The sequence below is a fragment of the Copadichromis virginalis genome, linkage group LG11 (assembly GCF_057382275.1).
Source record: "Copadichromis virginalis isolate Kocher_CV1m ecotype Utaka linkage group LG11, C_Virginalis_male_GT1.1, whole genome shotgun sequence".
In the NCBI taxonomy this organism is placed as follows: domain Eukaryota; kingdom Metazoa; phylum Chordata; class Actinopteri; order Cichliformes; family Cichlidae; genus Copadichromis; species Copadichromis virginalis.
This window is the reverse complement of record NC_140628.1, coordinates 36,191,244-36,213,317: the sequence shown is the minus strand read 5'-3', so window position 1 is coordinate 36,213,317 and position 22,074 is coordinate 36,191,244. Positions and strand designations below refer to the sequence as shown.

The window sequence follows — 22,074 nt, the reverse complement described above, 5'->3', positions numbered from 1 at the left end:
CCCCGCCTGGGGTTTACGGCAAGGTCAGGACACCTGCGCTGTTTTATAGCCGAACTTCCTGCAGAGGGCTTTGCTATTACAGGTGTTCACACCTAACATTTATTTATTTTAGATTTCAAAGGTGGTTCACATACACTCAGCATGTAGAAGTGGAGATGCAGCAGAAGAGCCCCGGTACAGTCGGTTTGGGAGGAAGAGGCACGACAGAATGGCGATTCAGCTTTGTACGGTGAGCTTTTGCACAAACTTCAAATATATTTACAATATTAAACAATTAATGATTCATAAGATGTGATATTTACAGATATTACAAGTGACATGGGTTCAGTGATCGCAGCGGAATGAGTCAGTAACTGGAGTTGCTCTTTCTTAGCAGAACTTGAAAGAAAAAAGCAAAAAGAAAACCAAGAAAAACCAAAAAAAAAAAACAACCATTTCACATTGTTTCCTCTCCTGTTTCCAGAGGAGACAAACACACCTCTGGTGTCAAAAGAGCCTGGTCAAGTTAATGCCAAGAAATCTGTGGTACAATACAAACAGTTTAATTGTGTAATTAACAATCAATAACCACTTCTAGTTAGAACATTTCTGCCGAAAGGAACCGAGAAACACTTATAAAACAGTCAGTCGTAACAAAATAACTGGTGTTCTCATTGAAATGAACTCATAAAAAAGAAACACTTTTTTACAGAATATTTATACAGGAGTAGCTTTTTGAATTGGATTCTTAACCAAAGGAAGACACATCGCAGACATCGATTTTCACACAGATTGCATATGTTTTTCTTTCTAAGGTGTTCTATAGGTTAGTCATTTTACCTAAGCTTATTTGCATGATAGTAAAAATTGCATACAACATTAATTGTGAAGCTTGTAGCATGAGTTGCTTGACATACAGCACTTTTTATAGGCAACCTTTAAAGCACATTTCTCCATTTAAAACGTTTAAGACACTTCTTGTTTTTACTGCCCACTGAAATTACATTTATAAATAGAAACAAGATCGGTGGAATAAAAAAAAGAGAGAGAGAGCGCGCACAAGGAAACATAAACTGTTTTTTTAGTTTTTTTTTTAGAAAAAGTAATTACATCAGAAACACTGCATGAACTGCAAATAAATAATGTCAGACAACATAAACATTGTGAAATTCACATTTCCAACTGTGTGTCAATTCAGAAAGTTACAGTGACAAAGGTTTTGCAAAATAATCTAACATCGGCAGTGCCGTATAGTACAAGGCATTTGTTGGCATAGTTTTTTAAGACTGTATTTTTTTTACAGTTACAATATAATGTCTATATATATATATATTTATATTTCTTCCCTAACAAATAATATGTAAAGAGACTGAGCTATTCTCGTAGATGCACCTGGGCTGGGTGATCGTGTTCCAGAGTTTGGAGTGACCCATAATCACATTATGCACTTTTTAAAAAGAATAACTAATCTGCCAGCAGGCTCCAGACTTGATACCTCATAATTAAGGCCTTGTCATCCACATGGTCCTTGATTTCATTTGCTATTTTCTTAAAAAAAAAAGAATCCAGTTAAACATCACATACGTAAACACCTATCGAAGTCCTAGCAAACTCCAGGGGAACTTTTTTTTCCTTTTTCAATATAATCAGTAGCTCAAAAAGATAAAGTAAGTCAGTGTAAAACAACAGACATAGAGTGCAGTCAGCAAATATCCACGGCAACATACTTAATAATTTTTTTGTGCAGATTATTTAAACGATGCATCAGTCTTTACAGTGAATAATACAAGTTTTACAAAATCGAAAAAGTAGTACTTTTTGTATTACTGAGTCTGAAATGGGCTTTCCAGTGTGTGAACACTCATTTCGCACTGTGAGTTCATGTGTGTGTGTGTGTGTGTGTGTGTGTGTGTGTGTGTGTGTGTATATATATATATATATATATATATATATATATATATATATGAACACTCCTCATACAGTCCAGATGCTGTACTGATTGAAAACACTACTTCTCTTTGTTTGCAGTGTGGTGTTTCTGTGGCGGCCAGAGCGTTACATTTAGCACAGTCACCAGTCTGTGTGCACAGGAAAACTCTCAGTACATGTTTCAGGGGGAGAGTCCTACTCCTTGGCCTCGTGCTCTGACTCGGACTGGGCTTCGGCACCTCGGCCCAGCTGCTCTTCGATCTTGATGGAGAAGATGGTGCTGTTGGTCTGCGTGCTCTCGTCCAGCTCCTTCAACAGCTCTCCGCTCTCCCTGAAGTCCGTCAGCTCTTCCTCAAAGGCCGGGCTGCTGCTGCTGCTACTGCTGCTGGTGGTGTTGTTGACGATGGCTGCAATAGTGGTGTTGTTGTTGTTGTTGTTAATGGGCTCCTTGGGTGCCTTTGCTGGGTGACTGACATAAAAGCGCTGGTTCTGGAAGAACTTGATGATGGTGAGCTTGGGCAGGTCCAGCTGGGCTGAAAGGGTGTGGATGGCCTCCTCGTCGGGGTATAGGCCCACGTCCTGGATGAAGCTCTGCAGGATACCTAGAGCTTCCAGGGAGATCTTGCCTCCACCCGTGCGGGATTTGATGCTCCCTCCGCGGCTGCCTTCGTCCTCCGTTTCGGCCGGAGAGGCGGTGGAGGGTTGGCGAGGTGGCAACCGGGGACCGGTGGTGGGCTGCTGTTGCTGCAAGGGCTGTTGGGAGGGGTGGAGGGACAAGGAGGGCTGGTGCTGCTGCTGTGTCTGAGGCGGCTGAGCCTGCAGTGAGGAAAAAAAAAGAAAGAGGGAAGAGAAAGGAGATGGGGATGTTATCAGTGAACACTTATCGGCGCCTTAATAAGGCCTTTCATTAAAATCAATTGAGTTGTGAGGAAAAATGGGCCTGCTGTGTATAGAACAGGCACTTGGTTGAAGGAATTTTCCATGTAATATCTGATTGAATGCAATCAGTTCTGCAGATATGATGTTTTTCCTTTTTTGGTAGTGGGAGCTTGAGTCTCATTGTGGAGGTAGAGGAGGCAACAGCCCCACACCAGCATATACACTCGTACACATGAGTGACACGATCGGCTCCACGCACACTGGGAATTCACAGGCAAACTGGCCTCTCTATTATATCCTGTGCTGCTTATCAGCCTCTATTGCCCGGTAGTGATAAACAAGCTCCCTGTGTACAATTCACATCGCGATGGTCTGGCTGATTTGCCACCGTGTGAGAATGCTATCGATGGCTTTCGCTCTGCCGTCAGAGTCCCGTTAGTGTAAACACATGACACATTACTCGTAAAATGTCTCATTGTGTGGTTGGAGAGCGAGTGAGTGGGCAACTCGTGGTCTCTATTGACCCTGCAAAATGGGCGCTCTTTTATTTTCATTTCTGAGTCAGACACTGTAGATAGGTGTTTCATAATGAAGTTTGCAAAACAGCACTTTGCAGGGACTCTGCTTGCCAGCTGCATAAATGCACCCAAAGATGTGATTTTTACTGTATCCATATACTGAGCCGGGCTAGTTCTTGTTGAGCAAATGTGAGCTAATTTGGCTAATGTATCACTTTAGTAAAAGAGCAGCACAAAATAGTTAAACACCGGTCTCTTATGGACACTGTAAAACTGCACCATTAAATCAGAAATAATCCTATTTTATCAATCTGCAACCGTTTTGCATTTGCATGCAAAGTATGCACAAAATTCCCTCATTCCATATCTGCTGCTCAAACGATTTGTCAAAGAAATCCTATTACCTTATTTATATCCACTAAATGACAGTCTTTGTGAAACGCTGCCATTGTATCCAAGTAACCAAATAACTAATCAACCACTCTGCTGTGGCTCAGACTTTTAATAGAAGTATTATTGTACTTCATTAAGATGTTTCGACCGTTAACCGAGCCTGTGTGTTATTTTCTATTCATCTGCCAGATGTCTCTTATAAAGCAGCTCTGTTAAGCAAGTTCAGCCTAATGATATCTTTGAAAACGTTTTTTGCTTAAAAAGTAGCAACTTTTAAGTGTTGCAGTGTTGTTAATTTATGTGTTCGCAGAAACTCCTGAGTGCTGTTAGGGTTAGAATTACTGAAAGAAGAAGTCAAATGGGGAAAATTAAGGTTTCCCTTTTTTTTTTAAACTAAATTATTTTTGACACAGACCTTTGGAAAACAGGATATGCACAGATACAATAATCAGACTTCATTAGGATTTTTAAAAATGATTCTCTCCACTGTTACATAATATCTTTAAACTACTTTTCATAAGAAATTGTACCAAAAAGAGATCCAAATCACAAGCACAAATAATCAAATTGCTTTGATTTAGCAATTAGTGATCCATCTATCCATTTTTTTAACAGCTGGGGGAGGGGAGCACCTTATATTTTACTTTGACATCCACACCTAAGGGCAGTTTAGAATAAGCAGTTAACCCAACATGTGATCAGCCACAGCCAACCAGTGGATTCAGCCCCAGAAACATATTGCTGTGATTCAATATTCATGTTCTGGAACACATCTGTTGTAGTTTTAGCTCGGTGCCTTGCCCAAAGGCACTGGCTCAGGTCATAATCTTGTGAAAAATATCACACTCACCTGTAGCTGGTCACTGGAAATGTGCATCAAGTGCGACGGCCGCTCGTTGTGGTGCTGCTGGCCGGCGCTGCTCTCCTGCTCGTAGATGGCATCGCGTTCGGCCTGAGAGAGGCTCAGGAAGCGTCGGATCATGGAGAGGTTCTCCCAGAGTGTTCGGTTCTCTGGAGACGGATCCTCTTTCCAGCGCAGCAGCTCACAGAGCCAGCCCTGGACAAAACATTTGAAAGGAAGGAGGGAGAAGGAAGGAGAAAAAGGATACAAATCAGTAAGAATAGAATGTACTGCAATTCGGACCGTGATGTCCAAAATGTTTAAGCACAGTTGCAGCCCTAAAAAGGCCAAACAATCAACCAGACTACGAAACCTTAAAACAGAGCTGCTTCTATCGGAAGCATCAAAGTACTGTGAGGAAGAAAAAGCCACTGTGACACCATTTCAAAATAATTAACACATTTTTTCACTAAAATGAACAAAATAAAACGAAAACCACTCATAAAATGCACCATTGGGGCTTTTTTGGGTTACACAGCTGAAGATGAAGACGTAAGGTAGACAAGGTCAAGCAGCACAGCAGGAGGGAACATTTTAATATGACAAGAAAGACATACTGGCATATTGAGTAGCACCCTTGGGAGGAAGTGAGTGACTCCCATGTTTAAAATGCTCCAGCAGAGGGCCATGAAAGACAGAGCTGAGGAACAGTATAAGACAAGTGCACTTAGAAAAGGCTTTATTTGATTAATACAATGCACAAAGAGGTCTGACCTTGGTGATTAAAAGATTCAGCGAGAGCCCGACACAGGAAGCGCTAACACTCAAAGTGCAGCGGGGAAGGCAGAACCCCCCCCCCCCCCCCCCACACATGTATTTGACAACATGACTTGAACATGCATGATAAAAGTTGGTCTCCTTTTAGAGACATCGCATCATTTGGTCATACTGCTTTGTAGGGCTGAACGATTATGGAAAATAATCTAATTGCGATTTTTTGCCCCAATATTGCGATTGCGATGCGATATGCGATTATTTTTTAAGGTCTTTGTCTTCTGTATTATTAAACAAAGACAAGCAATACATCATATAGTATGGCCAATACTATATTACATTAATTTTAAACTGTTCTTTCCTGGAAGACAGACCTCTGTTATGATGACATGAGGTGATGCATGAATTGATGACTGACATTTTTATTTAACTTCTTCAATCACAACAGTATATTTGAACATACACAATAGTTTATTTTTAGCTTACAAACATCTGAGCATAAAGTGCTGACAAGGAACCCTGGTGTAAACATTAAAATGAAAGTCAGTACAATGTGCAGATTGCAGAAATATACATAAAAAAAATCAGTGGCTTTACCACACTCAGTTTTTCGACATCTGTGAACTACTAGACAGTCATTCAATTAAAAAATAATATTAAATAAATAAAACTAATAAATAAAAAATACACACATCTTGCTGATCTCTGCAGTCAGTAACATTACACATAAAGTGCAAACATAATAGCAATTGTATAAACACACACACAAACACGCCTTTAAAGTTTAAAGGCATGAAATTGGACGGTCTAGTTCTGATTAGCGTCACCGCTGTCTCGGTGGAGTTTAATAAACTCGCCGTCTGCTTCTTGCTATCTAAAATATAACCAGACACTGGCGTAAATTCTCGACTGTCTCATACTTCTGTTTAATAAGTTTTCTGTTTGACGTTTAGTCAGCTGTGTGAAAACCAAGGAGGAACCCACCCGGGGGATTAATAAAGTTTTATTTTATCTAATCTAATAACTTTAATCTCAGCCAAACCGATTTACTCACGAACAAACAAAACACTGAAAAAAGCCCAACAATAACATTTTTAGGTTGTCTAAGTGACTTATATATTACGTTTAACCCGAGCAGCGAAACTCCGCGGTGATCTGAAAATGATGTGCCGGGAGTTGTGCCGTTCTCGGCCGCATCAGTAACCCTCGAGCTCCCGGCTAGCTGTCGAGCTGGTGGGTAGCAGACGCCTCTGAAAACGTCGAAGCACTTTTGCAAATATGGGATATCTTGATAAACCGAGCAGATATTTGATGTTTACACAACTACTTTCTCGCCTGAAAATATGTTAAAAGTTTATTTTGTGACCCAGAAAGATTAGTATGAGTAATTTTAAAACTTAGTAGCGGCCGCCATTGCTGGAAACTGGAGTTTGGCTGGGCCGCGCTATGAATTCTGGGATATGGTAGTAATTTGGACAGCCTTATAATCGCAGTATAATCGCAGCCTTTGCGGTTAGAAAATTGCACTTGATCATGTCGCGATATTATCGCAAATGCGATATATCGTTCAGCCCTACTGCTTTGATATTTTATTCTTTGTTATATTAAATTTTTGTTGTTTAAATAGGGAACTAATCAGTTGCTAAAATAATCAAGATGTTCGAGTTCATGTGTTCATTGGATGTTTGAAGATCAAGATGCAATACACATATGAATCTAATGATAAATTGAAATGACCAAGAAATCAGTGGGCAGGATTATTGCTCATAAAAACAGCTGCAGGTAGCGATGCACCAACATGTCAGCTTATTATTGGTACCATCAGATTTTGCTGATGTCGACTGACATCCACGTAATCAGCAAAAACATGAAGACTTAGCAAAGTCAGGCTACGTTTTGTTTTCAAAATATGAAAAATTTAAAATGGTTGCTTCCCCAGTATAAAGGGAGAACACAATAAAAATAGAAAATGATCAGAACTGTTGCTTGGTCAAACTATTATTTAAAGTGTCGGTAACATCGGTGTTACTTGATTCTAACTACTAATCTCACTTCCCTTTCATTTCTTTACAAACAGAAACGCCTCACGGTCACAGTTGCTAAATGTGTGTTTATGTTTGCTCATGGAGCCGAGTGAAAGACTGAGGACTGCACAGACAGAAGGGCTCTACAGGGGCTGAGTGACGTGGTCAGACGTGATGACCTAAACCTCAGCAGGCCAGTGTGTGAGTGTGTGAGTAAGAGTGAAAGGAAATAACGCACTGAAGAGCTGCGTGGGAGAGAGAGAAGGGTAACGAAGTGGGGGGGCCTGCAGTGATGTGGGCATGAAATTGTAGTGAAGCTAGAAGAGAGCTGTAAAGGAACAAGAGAGGATGAAGAAGGAGGGATGGCCGCGGAGCAAAAAGCAGCGAGGAGGAAACGCGGCGTCAAAGACAGACAGCGAGGTGTGTGAGTGTGTGTGTTACAGAGGGCCGCTCTCTCAGCCGGGTAGTCTGTCCTGGCAGCGCGACAGAGCGGCGCTGTAATCTCCCGGCCAGTGCGCGGCAGCACCTTTCATTTCCACAGGATTACACCGTGCTGCTGGTCTGCACGCAGACACACATGCACACACACAGAGGGCAGAGCCACGCCGCCACACTGCATGCAAGAGATAACTCAGCAGTTTGGTTGTCCCCTGTTCCAACTCCTCCCATAAGCCACATCAAACCCAGGAGGGGTTTTGGAGGAAGGCGAGAGGGGGAGAAAGAGAGGGAGAGAGAGAGACATAAAGGGAGGGAAGGAGAGAGAGAAAGGTGGGGGAGAGGGGGCCATAAAGCCTGCGTGCCCACCTTGTTCCTTTGCCACGTTTATTGTTGCGTTTTTAATTTGCATGCAGAGGGATTTGGACAGCACTCCAGTTGGGCTGTCTGTGGTTTCAGCTGATTCGGTAGTGAGGAAGAACACACACACACACACAGACACCCCCCCCCCCCAAAAAAAACAAAACACAAACAGACGCACACAAACCACCACACACCATCTTGTCAAAGCCAGAGAAACAGTACCCCAGCCCAACGATGGAGTAATCCAACTCAAACACTCCCCAAACCAGCAGGATTAAACCCAAAGTAGCAGAGCCAATCAAACAAAGGCGCGACGTGAACTCCATTCCAATGCCAGGAAGTCCATTTGATGAAATAAAGTACAGAGTTTATTAGTTCACAAGTGTGGCTTTTTTTCTCTCTTTTTTGCTTTCGACTGTTTCTGGGCTGCCATAGACGATGCTGAAGGAAGAATCACGTGCCAGGAAGAAAAGAATGTTTTTAAACGCCGCCCCTGTCCAACACTGCGGACAGTGGACAGTCAGCACTTTCCAGCTTCAAGAGCTCTGTTTGTGTTTGTCTAATTGCATTGCTTCCACAGTCCAGGCAGAGGCAGGGGGACGGCAGAGAGGACAGAGATGGAGAGGGACAACGAGAGCGAGACAGAGAAAGAAGTGAGCAGCTCCCTCTTGAACTTTGGAAGAAATAAAGTTGGGATAAAGTAAAGTAACAAATGTACTGTAAAATATGGCATACCATGAAATTTATTTGATATAAAACCTACTTAAATATGACTATTTTTCACAAAAATTACCCCATCAACGAGACTTTATGTTCAACATTCCCGCACTCCACTGATATTACCATACTGTTTCAAATCAGTTTTCCCCTTTATTGTTTAATGTAATTTGTTGAGCCTCTCCACTGCAGCTGACAAGCACCAACTGCTCTTGATTGGATCATGGAACTTGCTGCCCCTACCACTAAAGTGTTCCAATACGGCCCAGAAAACAAAAATCTAGGGCTCTTCAATGCAGTGTACTCAGTGTTTTGTTGAAGATCATTAAGGGCTCTCTATAAATAAACAGAACAGGTAGTTCAGAACAGGCCTGTTTGACGACCAATAGAGAATACGGCGCTCTCTCAAAGTGTTTCACAACAACATTGTTGTAAAGGCATTTTCTCATATCGCATGACTACAAAATGCTGCAGCAACAGGAACCAAAAGTCTACTTATACTTGCTACACTGTCTTTGGCTGATAACTTTGATAATGATCAGTTACAGCAAACCTACATTCATATCAGAAACAGAAGTAACAGATTTATTTTTATTAGGTGGACTCTACAGTTCTAATCTTCGCACCTCTCATCCCCCCTCACAGTTTGCAACCGCAGAAAACAATGTCAGCCAAGCTAGAACTCAACACCCAGCAGAAAAACGACGACCAAACTTAACAAATGTCTGTGTTGGAAGCGAACGGTGACCTAAAACCGGTGTAAACGTTCATTTTCCTCACTCTCCTTTGCGTCTGCCGCACCTGTAATTTGCCCATGGTGGGAAATCACTTGCACTTTTGGAAAACGCCACAAAGTAGAGGCCTTTTACAGTTTTCCACTAAATTTTCTCTCGGGTGAAAACTGTTGCATTGTTTTCATTTGAATCATTAGTTTGACCTCAAAGTCACAACATTGACCCCAAAAATTGCAATTCTTCATGACATTCTGACTTTTTACTGACAATTAACCTTCACTTTAACGGTTAATAAATCATATTTACTATGCATTTAAGGACAAACAGCTTTACAGCTGACCTAATAAAGAAAGCTATTGCTCAGGAGAGCAGAGGTCAGTTCTCAGGCTGCTTGTCCTTAGCATACTCTAAATACTGGACTACAAATTGCCCCCACGTGTAGCTATTAGCATGCGAGTGTTTAAAGTGAAAAAAATGTTTCATAAATGGGTGAATGTGGCTTGTAGTATAAAAAGCGCTTTGAGCGGTCAGCAAGACTAGAAAAGCACTATACAAATATCCGTCTATCCAAACACATTTTTTCCAACCTAGATAACCTCAGAAATCACAGATTAAGTAGTGAACTGGAAAGGCAGTTTATTTGGATACAAAGCACATCTCTCAGTTGAACTCACAGATGCTGCAAACAGGTTCATTGAAGCAATAAGTACTGAAAGGCATAGGATTATCTTGCTATGCTGGCACACACCTGCAACAATATTGCGCTGTAATCCACTGCCTCTGGGTCATTGTTGCTTAATTATTAATTACTTTCAAACAACTGGACTGACAATCAAGGATTCTTTTTCTTGTTTTGAAACAGACATGACCGGTGGCTCATGGGGCTACGGGGTCATGGGGTGCCAAATTAAAAGAGCACCTCGGGGCCCTAGAGGTCAGATCTGAGCACAGCCCCATGAGCTTCAGCAGACCATTGTATAATATTGATATAAATAGTAACCGGGTGTTCTGAGAGAAACGGTTTCCTTGCAACACAATAGTTGAATTCATGCGCAAGATTCACCCAGCTATGCAATGCAGTACACCGTGTATGTGTGCTGCAGTCACAAGCTGCCAATGAGAGCATAGGCCTGCTCTGTCAGAGAACAGCATGGTATTCACCGCTCAACCCACCCACCCATTCACCACCAAACTACTGCTGCAAACACCCCCAACATGGAAGGAGGAACGTTTAAAAAAAAATCTGGCTCTGCTGTGAGACAGGCCGAGTGGACAGACAGGCAGACAGACAGGGAGAGGTCTGTCACATGGCCTGGACCAACACCTTCCCCCTAATCTCATTTGCTTGTTATCAGCCCCATCAAGCTGACCTCGGCCACTGCAAAAATAAATAACTAAAATAAGCCAACAGATGTCCATCAATTTGCCATTTGAGGTTTTTCCCGCCCTCCTTTCTCAGATTACTGCGTGACCAAAAATAATGCCTCACATTCAACCCAACAAAAAGTACTTTGAGCACCATTTGGATTTTAACCATCTGGACAAAAAAGGCCAAGATGACACAAAAAAATGAAAAGGGAAACTCGGTGATGAAGAAATGATTGTGGCTATTGTTGTGGCTGGCTGGTTGGAGGAGAAGACGGTTTCTGAGACAGCCAGACAAACCTCCTGTGTCTGAATAAGGGAGCGAGCTAAAAGAAAGGGGAAGACAATGCATCACTGTCTTTCCTCCTCCTTGAACCTGGCAGAGGCCCAGCACTGGCAGGCAACACTATGCAGATAAACGCAGCCGATAACACGGTATGTTCAAACCTGTTTCTCCTCCCCGAGCACACCAATCCAGCGTCTGCGCACGCAGGTTCAACCCTGCGAGGTAACGTGCGCCATGTTGTAAATACATTACGGCATGGTGGACGCCCATCTGCTGACGACGGTGGAGTCTTGAGATGTTCCCGATGCTTCGGCATATGCGAATCTCCCGCAACAATAAGCAATAATTGACTGCACATTTCTGGGCCAGATTCCTTTGCGGCGTGTGGGTCTTTATAAGCAAACAGAAAAAGCTTTGACTGTACGAATTGTTTCTGGCATACAGTGAGGATGAAAAGGCAGTGGAAACGGGGTCAGTAGCCTTAATTGAACTGCAGTGGCAATTGGAAGGACGGCCAAAAAATATACTAAGAGCACATTGTTCCCATCTCTTGTAACAGATGAACTCTGTGACAAAAATGTACACTTCTTCAAGTTCAACTCAATTGTGTTTGTGTAGTTTGCCTTCTCGGAGCAAACGTACAAACTCGCACAAACTTCATCTAGCCCTTTAACAAAAGGACAGGCCTTAATCCAAATATATGTTCCTCTGTGGGGGTGATCCAGTGATCAATGCTTAAAGGGAAGGAATTAATTTGCAGTTCAGCTAAGGATTTACCACATTGATTATCGTTGCACCGCTGCAGCTAGATGAATATGTTGGGTTATGCGGGGAATTTATTATGTAGCCAAAGTAATCGTGTTTATTTTCTTTCATTCTCCGTGTGATAGGCAGATGATCAGGACAAGGGCAAGATTTGCACTAAAAATGTCTGCTAGCAAGATTTGAACATACAAATTTGTCTCGCTACTGGAATGGAAAAGATTACTGAACTGTGCATTCATCATATATCCAAAGTAATGCAAAGTAATCGTGTTTGCATTATTTCTTTTACTTAAGAGAAGGTTTGTGCTGGAAATGGCTTTGCTATATGACAAAATACTAATGTATCCAATGTTGCTGAAAAGGAGATTACTGAGCTCTGTTTCATGTTGCATTTATAATGCCGCTTCTGGCTAGACTTTATGTCTTGATGCATAGTTTTTGAGAAAGACCACGCCAATACTAAAGAGCCAGTACTAAATCTGATCAATTCTGGAGAAACTAGGGACCCACCAAATCACTAGTTTGCCTCTCTAAGCAACTCATGAGTGGATATTAACTACAGAAGACAACACGGCACTGAAAGTATGAGGCATTTCCAACGGATCGAGAGAAAAACGTTCAGTGCATTTATTACTTTCTAATAATATACCCCCTTCTTTGTATCGTATCTAAGGCTGTTCACCAGATGGTGATCAAAGAGTTGAATTTATTGTTAAGCCACATTTTTATTTACCTCTGCATAATTTTTCATAACCTCACCATCTGATTCTAATTCACACGCAGGTCCTAGGCCCTCATGAAGGAGGCAGACTACAAAACAAACGGATCAAACGACCATCTTTGTAAAATGACAGACAGGCCCCAAGGATGGCTGGATTTGCAACTGCAGAAATTAATGATGAAATTTCTAGTACGGTCGCTTCTTTCTTAAGGAAAGCTTTTAAGGATTAAAAACTGAGTCATCTAAATCTTTAGAAACTTGCCTTTAAAACTCTATTTTTTTGAGTTATTAAATCTCGTTGATACGACTCTGATGTCTTGTCAGAGAGGATGCTTTCCAGATTGTGGTTGCCAGATTGTGTTACTATCTTCTTTTGTGAGGATGTCAGTGGCTGAGCTTTAGGAGAGAGATTCGCCAGTCTGAATCATACATGCCAAACATTTAATCTCAATTCGAGCTGTGACACGGAGAAGTCTTAGCCAAACAGCGAGCGTTTTCTGAAGAGGGGTCGCGACCTCTCCAGATACAATAAGCAAGTTGACAACAATAACAGACTGACAGCTAACGCGACGCACATTGTGAGGGCGAGGCATGACTGTGCAGGAAATGGCCCTCTCTCTGTGTCAGCACTCCTTCCCAGAAACAATACCGACTAGCTCTGTGTGGCAGTTTACGTCATGGCTGCCGAACCAATAAAGCATTGAGGGTATTTTCGAGCAACCAAATAGAGGCAGATGGAGCATAAAGAATAACCAAAGGCAAATGACCAGTCCATCAAAAATGGAGCACATTAAACATCTGTGTGGTTACAGTTTCGTTTTTTTTTAACCACACATTTTATTCTTTTCCAGCAAAGTTCTTCACACACAACTGCACATAACACAGTAACAATTGTACGACCAGGGACTTTCCCACAGTCATCCTCCTGCAGAAAATCCTGATTGTCTGCAGGATGAATGCGCTGCCCGAGCCCAAGGAAAAAAATTGTTATAATTTGCATATCCACAAATTAAACTGTTGTAATATTTTGCTCAGTCCTGACCAAACACTTGCAGGAAATATATTTTCTCTCCTAAGAAGGTAAACTTCACATTTTAGTGGACTCTTTGTCCAGGAAAGCACCACAGATTTTTCATGTGTACAAAATGGCTGAAAATGGAGTCACTGATGATGCTACAGTACACGTGTCTCTCTGTATCAAATATTAGTATTGTTGAAATTGCACCATAATCTAGTTTAGCCTGGTGGTGGGCTGATATTTGTATATCCGCACTGTCTGCACAGCCACACTGAATGTTCAAACACTGTTCTCCATCCACAAATTTACCTCTTGTTTATAATCTTTTCTATTCAATACTGCTGAGGCAGATGGAGGATGAATGCACACAAGACAACAAACACATCGAAGATGAACTGCAGATAATCAACAACTGCAGCAACATTACAAACGCAGAAAGCACCTACATGGAGTCTGATTCCATCAATTATAAGAGCTTGATTGAGATTTAATTCAAATCTGGGGTTTAATTGCTAATATTAAAGCATAATTAAGCTGATAAATCATGACTGATCTTATTGAATTAGGGATTGAAATAGCAGGGAACCTGCAAATTGTCTATGTCAGCTAAATAAGTGTTCTTAATTGTTGACAAGTTTGCAGATTTTAGTGAAACTGATCAAATATTTAAAGGCAGACAAAAGATATATGTTTTTTTTGTTTCCTGTTCAATTTGAAGGGACTTGTCTTAAAATAAAATCACAATTTTCAAATGTTGAGAAAATAGCTGAAAAACCTCAAATGTCTCTGTGAAACATGGCTGGAAGCCCTTCGTCAGGCTCAGTTCATGCAGTATATTGTAAATTTACCTACTAATAGAATTCAATGTGGATAAAGTGATTAGTAGTGAGAGGCAGTCATCCTCAGAGGAAGCAAAGAGACAGAGAGGAGATTTTGAAAGACAGAGAGGAGAACAAATAATGCTAGCAAAACCAAGTGAACATAAGCAGGATGAGGACTTAGATAGGTCCTAATATCTCCCCATGCAATTCCCCCTCTCTCACACTCTGTATGCACGCACACTAGCACAGATACACACTCTCTCTCTCTCTCACGCTGCATCTGCCGGAGCTAGTGGCTGTAGTTAAATTGAAATATTTCCCGGCGTGTGTCAGAAGCATGCAGAATGGTAATTATGACAGATCTGATTAGGCGGGCCGAGTCGGGCGGCTCCGGGCTGCAGGTGCGACCTTGTGCATTCCTGCGTGTGTAAATAAAATTAATTACAAGCGTAGGGGGCGCGCAGCGCGTGACATCAGCGCGCACAGGGGGGACTCCCACGGGGGGCACCCTAATGGAATATTTTCCCCGAGTCTAATAATACAGTTGGTATTGACTTGAGGTAATTAGGGGGATCATTAAAGCGCTTTTCCCGGCGTATTTGCCTGCCTGATCAGATTAGCGAGAATGGGCCTCAGAACAAGCCCTGTGTGGTCTGTCAGGAGAAGTGGAGACAGTGGGAGTGGGTTAGCTTGCTAACATTTGCAGGAAAGAAAAAGCTAGCAAAACCCTGTGCCTGTCAGTGGAATAGGAGTAACTTTTTCTAACAAGCCAGAAAACAGTGAGAACTAGTGATGTGAGCTGTGTGACAGAATAAGCATCGGTTAGGCTTGTTTATCGAGAGAGCTCTAGTGCTACTTCAGTTATGTAGCGAACTGGCTAACAGCTGCTGTGCTCCACGAAACATTTGTCATACAGTAATGTACTAGAGGTGATGAGGATGAGACAATTTGGAGTCTTGACAGTCGGGGCAGATTCCTAGTTTGGACTGCAGGGAAGGAGGTGGGCGACGAGGGGGGAGGGAGTTGTGCGGTTGGAGACAGATGGGGTGAGAGGTGGCACGTAAGGCGTAAGTGAGAGAGATGGCAGGAGAGACACAAAGTGCTCTGAGCATGCTCAGTGAGACCCCGTGCTCCCACTAAGAGGAGGAGGGCTCAGAAAACAGGCTGGTGGGAATTCCACTGTCCATTAAACAATAAGAGAAAGGCTCATTTCAGAGGGAGGGGAAGACTTACCGTTTGCAAGATAATTCGTTCACTAAATTAATTATTCAGACAGCTGGGTCTCCAGTTCAAGAAATTGTGTCTTTAATAATGGAGGGGATCTGGCCTAGCCTGTTTCCCATGGCAACCTAATAACCAAGCAGGCACGGGAGATAAATAAATAAATCAATTAATAAACAGTCACGGCCCTTTTAGATCCCCAGGGGCTGTGATATGCTCACTCTGATCTGCCTAATTTGAGAGAGAGAGGTGAGGAGAAGCACACAAACAAAAATTAAGACTTGATGCCAGCACTGCTGTAACAGTAAAAGTCAAACTTGTGGGAAGCGATGCAAAACTGTAACAAGTACCAGTGTAACATCTTCACTGTCGATTCTGACGATCTATGGATGCCACGATTTTCATGCAAAACGCGACTTTTAATATTCCGACCCCGAGCAGCTCCTCACAACAGACAAACCTCTGAACGGTCACAATCTAGACAGAGACACCGAAAAGGTCAGCCATCTGCCCCTCTTGTAAAGCAGCCACTGGATGGAGCAGAGCTGCATGTGTGTGTCTGGTTTGGTATAGTTGGCTGAGATTAAAGCTAAGAAAAGCTTTCATGTCCATATAAAACATGTAAAACCACTAAGCGGATTCTACCCGTAACAGGAAATTAGCAACTTTGGAAACATGAAGCAGTCACAGTTATGCGGTCACCCTCCCTTCCTCCTATCAGTATCCCCACCCGCCGCCTCCACCCACCTTCACCCAATAGTCCATATCCTTAGACCAACGAGGCACTCACTCCCCACCATCACCGGCCCCCCACCACTCCCCTCCTCCACTCCAGGGACTGCCGTGCCAGGCGGGTGCAGGGTGACAGATGGCATACACCAACCTCCCCCCCCTCTCTCTCCCCTACTGCACCAGCCCCCCTGCTCGGCCCCCCCGGTGGCGCAGCGGCGGACCAGATCAGTGCCATTCTGTCTCATTAGAGCCTGGCTAATTAGCGTAGCCTCTTCCAGGGGAGAATGAGCGAGTGAGAGAGGGAGACAGAAAGAGAAAGAGAGATGGGGAGGGAGGGCGCCGTTTGTGGTGTTGACTGCGTTCTGTACTCCACTGGCCATTGAGGAGTCGGAGGGCTTTGAGCCCCGCAGTGCGCAGGGCTCCCAGGGTGCTTGTTTTATGACAGCAGGGACTCTGATTCCATCCACCGCACAGTTCCTCTCAGGAAGTGTTGGGAATGTTTAGACATAAAAGTCGTGTCAAAGGAATGCCCCCGATCCGCTCCACCCCACCCTCAGCCGACCTCCCATCGCTCAGCTGAATATTAGCTGCCCTCTCCGTCAGGCTAGCCAACACAGCAAGCCTCCCCTGTTAACATGAATGAAAACAAAGCACTGCAGCTTGCTAGATAGTGCACTAGCCCTACTGAGCCAGTTAATAATGTTGACATCAACTCCAAGCTATCCAGATCATAGCTTGCACCTCTGCAGGCTAAAATGAAATGGGCCGTTTGGCAAATAGCACAACTTCTGGCAGTGTCAACGCTGGATTTGAACCAGCAGCGCGCAGTTGTTTTCTCCAAGTCTGACATCTCCTGAAGCTAAATGGAGATGGAGCATTCTTGGAGCGTTCGATCAGTCTGAATCATTGAGGAACGGATCATGAATAATGATTTCGATTTTATCAAAGAGTAAACACAATATGTATCCTAATAAATCAGAATGGCTTTGTGGATTGCTTAAAAAAATGAATGGTCTGACTTCAAGTAAATAGCAAACATTAATCTGATAAAGTATTATGGCTCGGGTTAGAGTCACTGCTCTATAGTTACTACTCTGAATATGTGGCAGTAAAAGAGTGATTGAAACGCAACGTTGAATATGTGCATGTGGAGGGTGAGGACTGGCAGAGGCCTTCAGTGGTTACGAGCCCTAGGAGAGGACAGAATGGCTGCGTTCCAAAAACTCCCCAAACACCAGCCGACATAAATATGCACACTGGAGTATACATGCACTGGTCCACGCATTCAATGTGCCTCCTCAGAAAAACACACAGTACATGCTCCACACCTAACCGCACGCTCAGTGGAGCGTGAACCAATGAGCAGGCTCGGGTTAACTTTTCTACTCAAAGTATTGCTGCCCGTGGCCTCCGTCAGGTCACCATCTCCCATCTTTCTCTCCTTAAAGATTGTCAGATCTGTTCTCATCTTCTTGGCTGTCTCAGATACTCTAAATACACCAAGTGGTGTGCACCTACCCGCATGTGTCCAAGTCACCTGGTCCCGTGCTTATGTAAACATACTGGGAAACCCTAAGCTGAGCTGAACAGGCAGAGTTTGAAATGCAAACCAAGCAGACAGGACAGTGCCAGTTTCAGTGATGAGGCCTCTTCCTTCCCCTCCCCCCATGATTATTTCCCTGGACCCCATATGGGCATCCTGCCAGTCTAGCCCATCCTCCATCCTCATCACCAACCACAGTACCAGCAGTCTCTGCTGGCATGGTGCTCTACCCACGGCTCGGATGGTTATTTTTTTCCCCCTGCAAGGCTGCAAACCTCTCTTGACCTAAGCTTAAGTGATGATTTTGAACATTATAAATGGATACATTCAGCTGTTCCTCTCACTGATTTAGACAAGCATTTTACTAGCATTTTAAAAACCTAAAAAATGTTTTTAAAGCAACACCTCTTTTAAAAATGAGTAACCACTGCAGCCAATAATATGTAATATGACTAAAGAGACAACAAATCACTGCTAATCACTAACGAGCATATTGTGGGTATGTGTTCTACAACAAACCACCACATTTTAAAATGATTTTTTCTGGTTAAAATAAAACTAGTGCCATCTTTTATCAGTTAGCATAAAGGCAGCACACTTTTACTGGATATGATATTTCATGTTTAATAGTTCAAAATCTACTAATATTTTCATCATTAATCAATAACTATTATATTGACTAATCACTTGGTTTTGTTAAATCGGCAACAATCTTTTGAAAAAAATGGCCGTCATAATTTCCCAGGAACCAAGGTGACGCACTGAGGAAGAGAACAGGACGTCTGCTTGGTTCTTATCTATTTAGGAATCTGTGTGTGTGTTCCTGTCTAGCTATCTTTGTGAGGACCGAAATCTGCATTCTACTATACTTGTGAGAACCAACAGTCACTTGTGAGAACACACACACCGGTCCTCACAAGTTTGAGGCTCAAAATGTATTTTTAGTGTCAGGATTACAATTAGGTTATGGTTAGGTTTAGGGTTAGGCATTCATTTTTAATGGTCAGGGTAAGGGGCTAGGGAAACCATTATGTCAATGAAGGTCCTCACTAAGATAGCTGAACGGGCTTGTGTGTGTGTGTGTGTGTGTGTGTGTGGGTAGCGGGATGGTTTGTTCTCATTTCTTGACAATTGTTCACCTGCTTCGGGTGTATTGCTAGAGACCTGATTTAGTGCAGTGTCAAGTCTTTGTATTTTGACTAAGAGCTGCCTTCTATTACACTTTCACATCTACCGATCGCCTGTCTGTGAGGCATTTAGAGAATATTGGTAAACTGCAGCTTCATCACTCAAAGCCACAAGGATACTTTCAATCTGTACGAAAAACTGCAGTAAAATTGAGTACAAAGATGGTAATAAAGGTTCTCACTAAATACAACTTTGTTCCTTATCTGCATGTCAGAGGAAGTGATTAATACAGGGCGAGATTACATTTGATTAGTTACCAACTGGCTCAGTGAGCATTAGCTCTGCTGCTCAGACTTGCTCCATATGGTTTGTGTTAAGTAATTGTATCCTTATAGGCATCGTCTATTCAATACAGTAACGCTATATCTGTGTATCACCTTTCATAGCCGTTTGCCTGTTTGCGAGGTGTTTAGGGACGTCTGTAAATTTCAGTTGTGGTGATTAACTCTTTCCGCAAGTCTTTACAACGAGACCTGACAAAAATGATTGACTCATTGCTTGACGAGCAAACTAGCTAATCTATCATTTAACATATCATTGCAGCCCTGCGGTTGCCTACACAAAGTGCCATATTTATTTACTTTTGTGTATGACAGTGATACTATACACAGCATTGAGGGAAAGGAAACCCTTTTTTATCCAGACTGCGATGCTGGCATTGAGGATAGTAAGATAAAAATGCTTGAACTGTCTGCCCAGAGCATGAAACTAGCACAATGAACCCACTGTCCTGCTTTAAATTAAAAAAATATATATTGGCAATTTCTTTTTTGAATATTTTTGAGGAAACTGCAGCGGAAAGCTGGGTCCCAGCATCTGATTTTCAGAGTACGTGGGTGCTGCTGGGGAGGAGCAGCCGCTGGCCTGGCGGTGCTGGTAGATGTGGCAATGCCGGCTGGGTAGTAAGGGGGGAGGACCAGCTGCCCGGGGAGCGCCCATTACGAGATAGAGCCAGAGATAAGTGCTCTCCCAGGCCCCTTTTCAGAGGCATAATTAGCACACTTCTTATCTGCTGCTCAATTCACATTCACACCCGCCTGCCATGAATGGAACATGAAAGAGAGGCAGAAATCGGGGGAACGAGAGAGGTAGAGGGGCAAGACAGAGAGATGGGAGGGAGGTGGAGACAGCATGATGGAAACCTGTTCCCAGACAAACCGTCATTTGAGAAGAGAGAGACATGAGCGAGTTAATACTGCGACCGCCTCACTCTCCCCCTTTTCTCTATCCTTCCAAGGAGTCTTTGAACTCCTTAACAAAAACAGTGGTTTGTGCATCAAACTGCAATTTGGTAAAACAAAGCTATCTGGGGCTATAATCATCCTAATCAGCAAGAAAAAAATAAAGCCTTTGCAGATATTTCAAGATTATTCCGCCCTTGGTGATCTATTTCTCCCCCCCACCATCTTCTTCATCAAGCACAATTGTGGAAATCTTCCCAACTCTGCCTGCGACAGACACACGAAAACCTTTAATAATAAGTCCTCAGTGCTACATTTTTAATTGCTTTTAATAAAGAGTTAAACTGGCGCTATGTTTTCACCCTCTGTTTCCAACACACACAAGCTTGTGTTGTGTGAGCTCTGCGCTCTTTGTGAGAAGATGACAGGGGCTCCCATCATCATCTAACTGAGTGGAGCTAATATAAACAGGTTTGTTTGGTGTTGAAACAGTGTCGACTGCTAAACTCCAAACCCACAATAAAGAAGACATGTGTCATTATGACGATAAATCGCTCCACTGATACACTGAGCTAAGTTTCCTTATGCGCCGTCTCCAACCTTTGATGGAGATGTACAGTTTTCCTGCACACACGCATTGAAGGAAATTCACCAGAGTTCACCAATCAGAGACAAAAGGTCCTCAATTTCTGGCTTTAAACACAAAGGCTGTGTCTGCACGTGTGTGGACATTGGACAATTACGTATGCCCGTCTGGACTTTCAGGCTTGGATTTATGGCATATCAGTACAGCTCTACTTTAGAAAGCACGATCCAATTAACAAATTATGCTACCTAAACACAGAGGACAATTTGCGACAGTTCTTTAGTGTGTATTTCACTACCTGGCTCTTGGAGGCCGCCACCTTTGCAAACAAGGCCTGGGACACTTTGGCCCTCTTCATCTCCTGCTGGATCTCATCGTAGATGGTGGAGTTGATGTTGAGGATGCAGCTGTCTGCCTTGCCGTTCCACTCGCTGGGCAGCGGTGACGGTTTAACCTGGTAATAAAAAGAACAAACATTTGATTTAAAGGCTTTCCGGTTTTATTAAACTCTAATATGTTGTTAGATATAAGATTCTATTTGTATTTGGCAGGTTTAGATTGCATGTGTGGACCTGGACTCTCTACTCTGTCTGAAGATTTTTTTTTATTAGTGTTGTGTGACAGTTGGTTTACTAAATACTGCAACAGAGTAATGTAATGTAATTTAACTTTATTGTTCCAGACTTTCTGATAACACTTTGCGCTGATAGACAGAGAAATTAATATTTGCCTCGCGCTTGAAAAATAACTTTCCAGCTTCATAAACATAGAAAACACTAAAATTGCACTGATATAGGGATATTGTTGTCAATGAGAGTGACTTGTATTTTCAATGAGAATGTATCTGCTCAGTTGGCAGTGCTGGGGTTGGGGAAGTGAAGGGGTGAAGTTGTTTGCTCACAGGTGAAATGCCCACAGGGATTCGGGGATTCCAATCCTCCGGCCTTACGCTGTTACAGTCTTCCCTTCGGGGCTAGAACACAACACAACCATATTTGTTCAGGCTCACATAAGAAAAAATAATAATAAAGGGAATCTGTCTGAACACATGATCATGCATG

The 22,074-nt window shown here is 42.8% G+C and overlaps 1 protein-coding gene across 4 annotated transcripts in view; it reads right to left on the bottom strand.

Annotated features, from left to right (window-relative positions):
• Positions 1–526: 526 nt before the first annotated feature.
• Positions 527–22,074, bottom strand: part of satb1b (SATB homeobox 1b) — a 59,217-nt gene continuing 37,669 nt past the window's right edge. For all 4 annotated transcript variants that reach the window (XM_085472224.1, XM_085472225.1, XM_085472223.1 and 1 more), the window contains exons 10-13: positions 21,915–21,986; positions 21,312–21,467; positions 4,549–4,755; positions 527–2,724 (exon numbers count right to left, since the gene is read on the bottom strand). In XM_085472224.1, the coding sequence (XP_085328350.1) occupies positions 2,104–2,724; positions 4,549–4,755; positions 21,312–21,467; positions 21,915–21,986 (1,056 nt within the window). In that variant the 3' untranslated portion in view covers positions 527–2,103. The remainder of the gene's footprint in view (positions 2,725–4,548; positions 4,756–21,311; positions 21,468–21,914; positions 21,987–22,074) is intronic.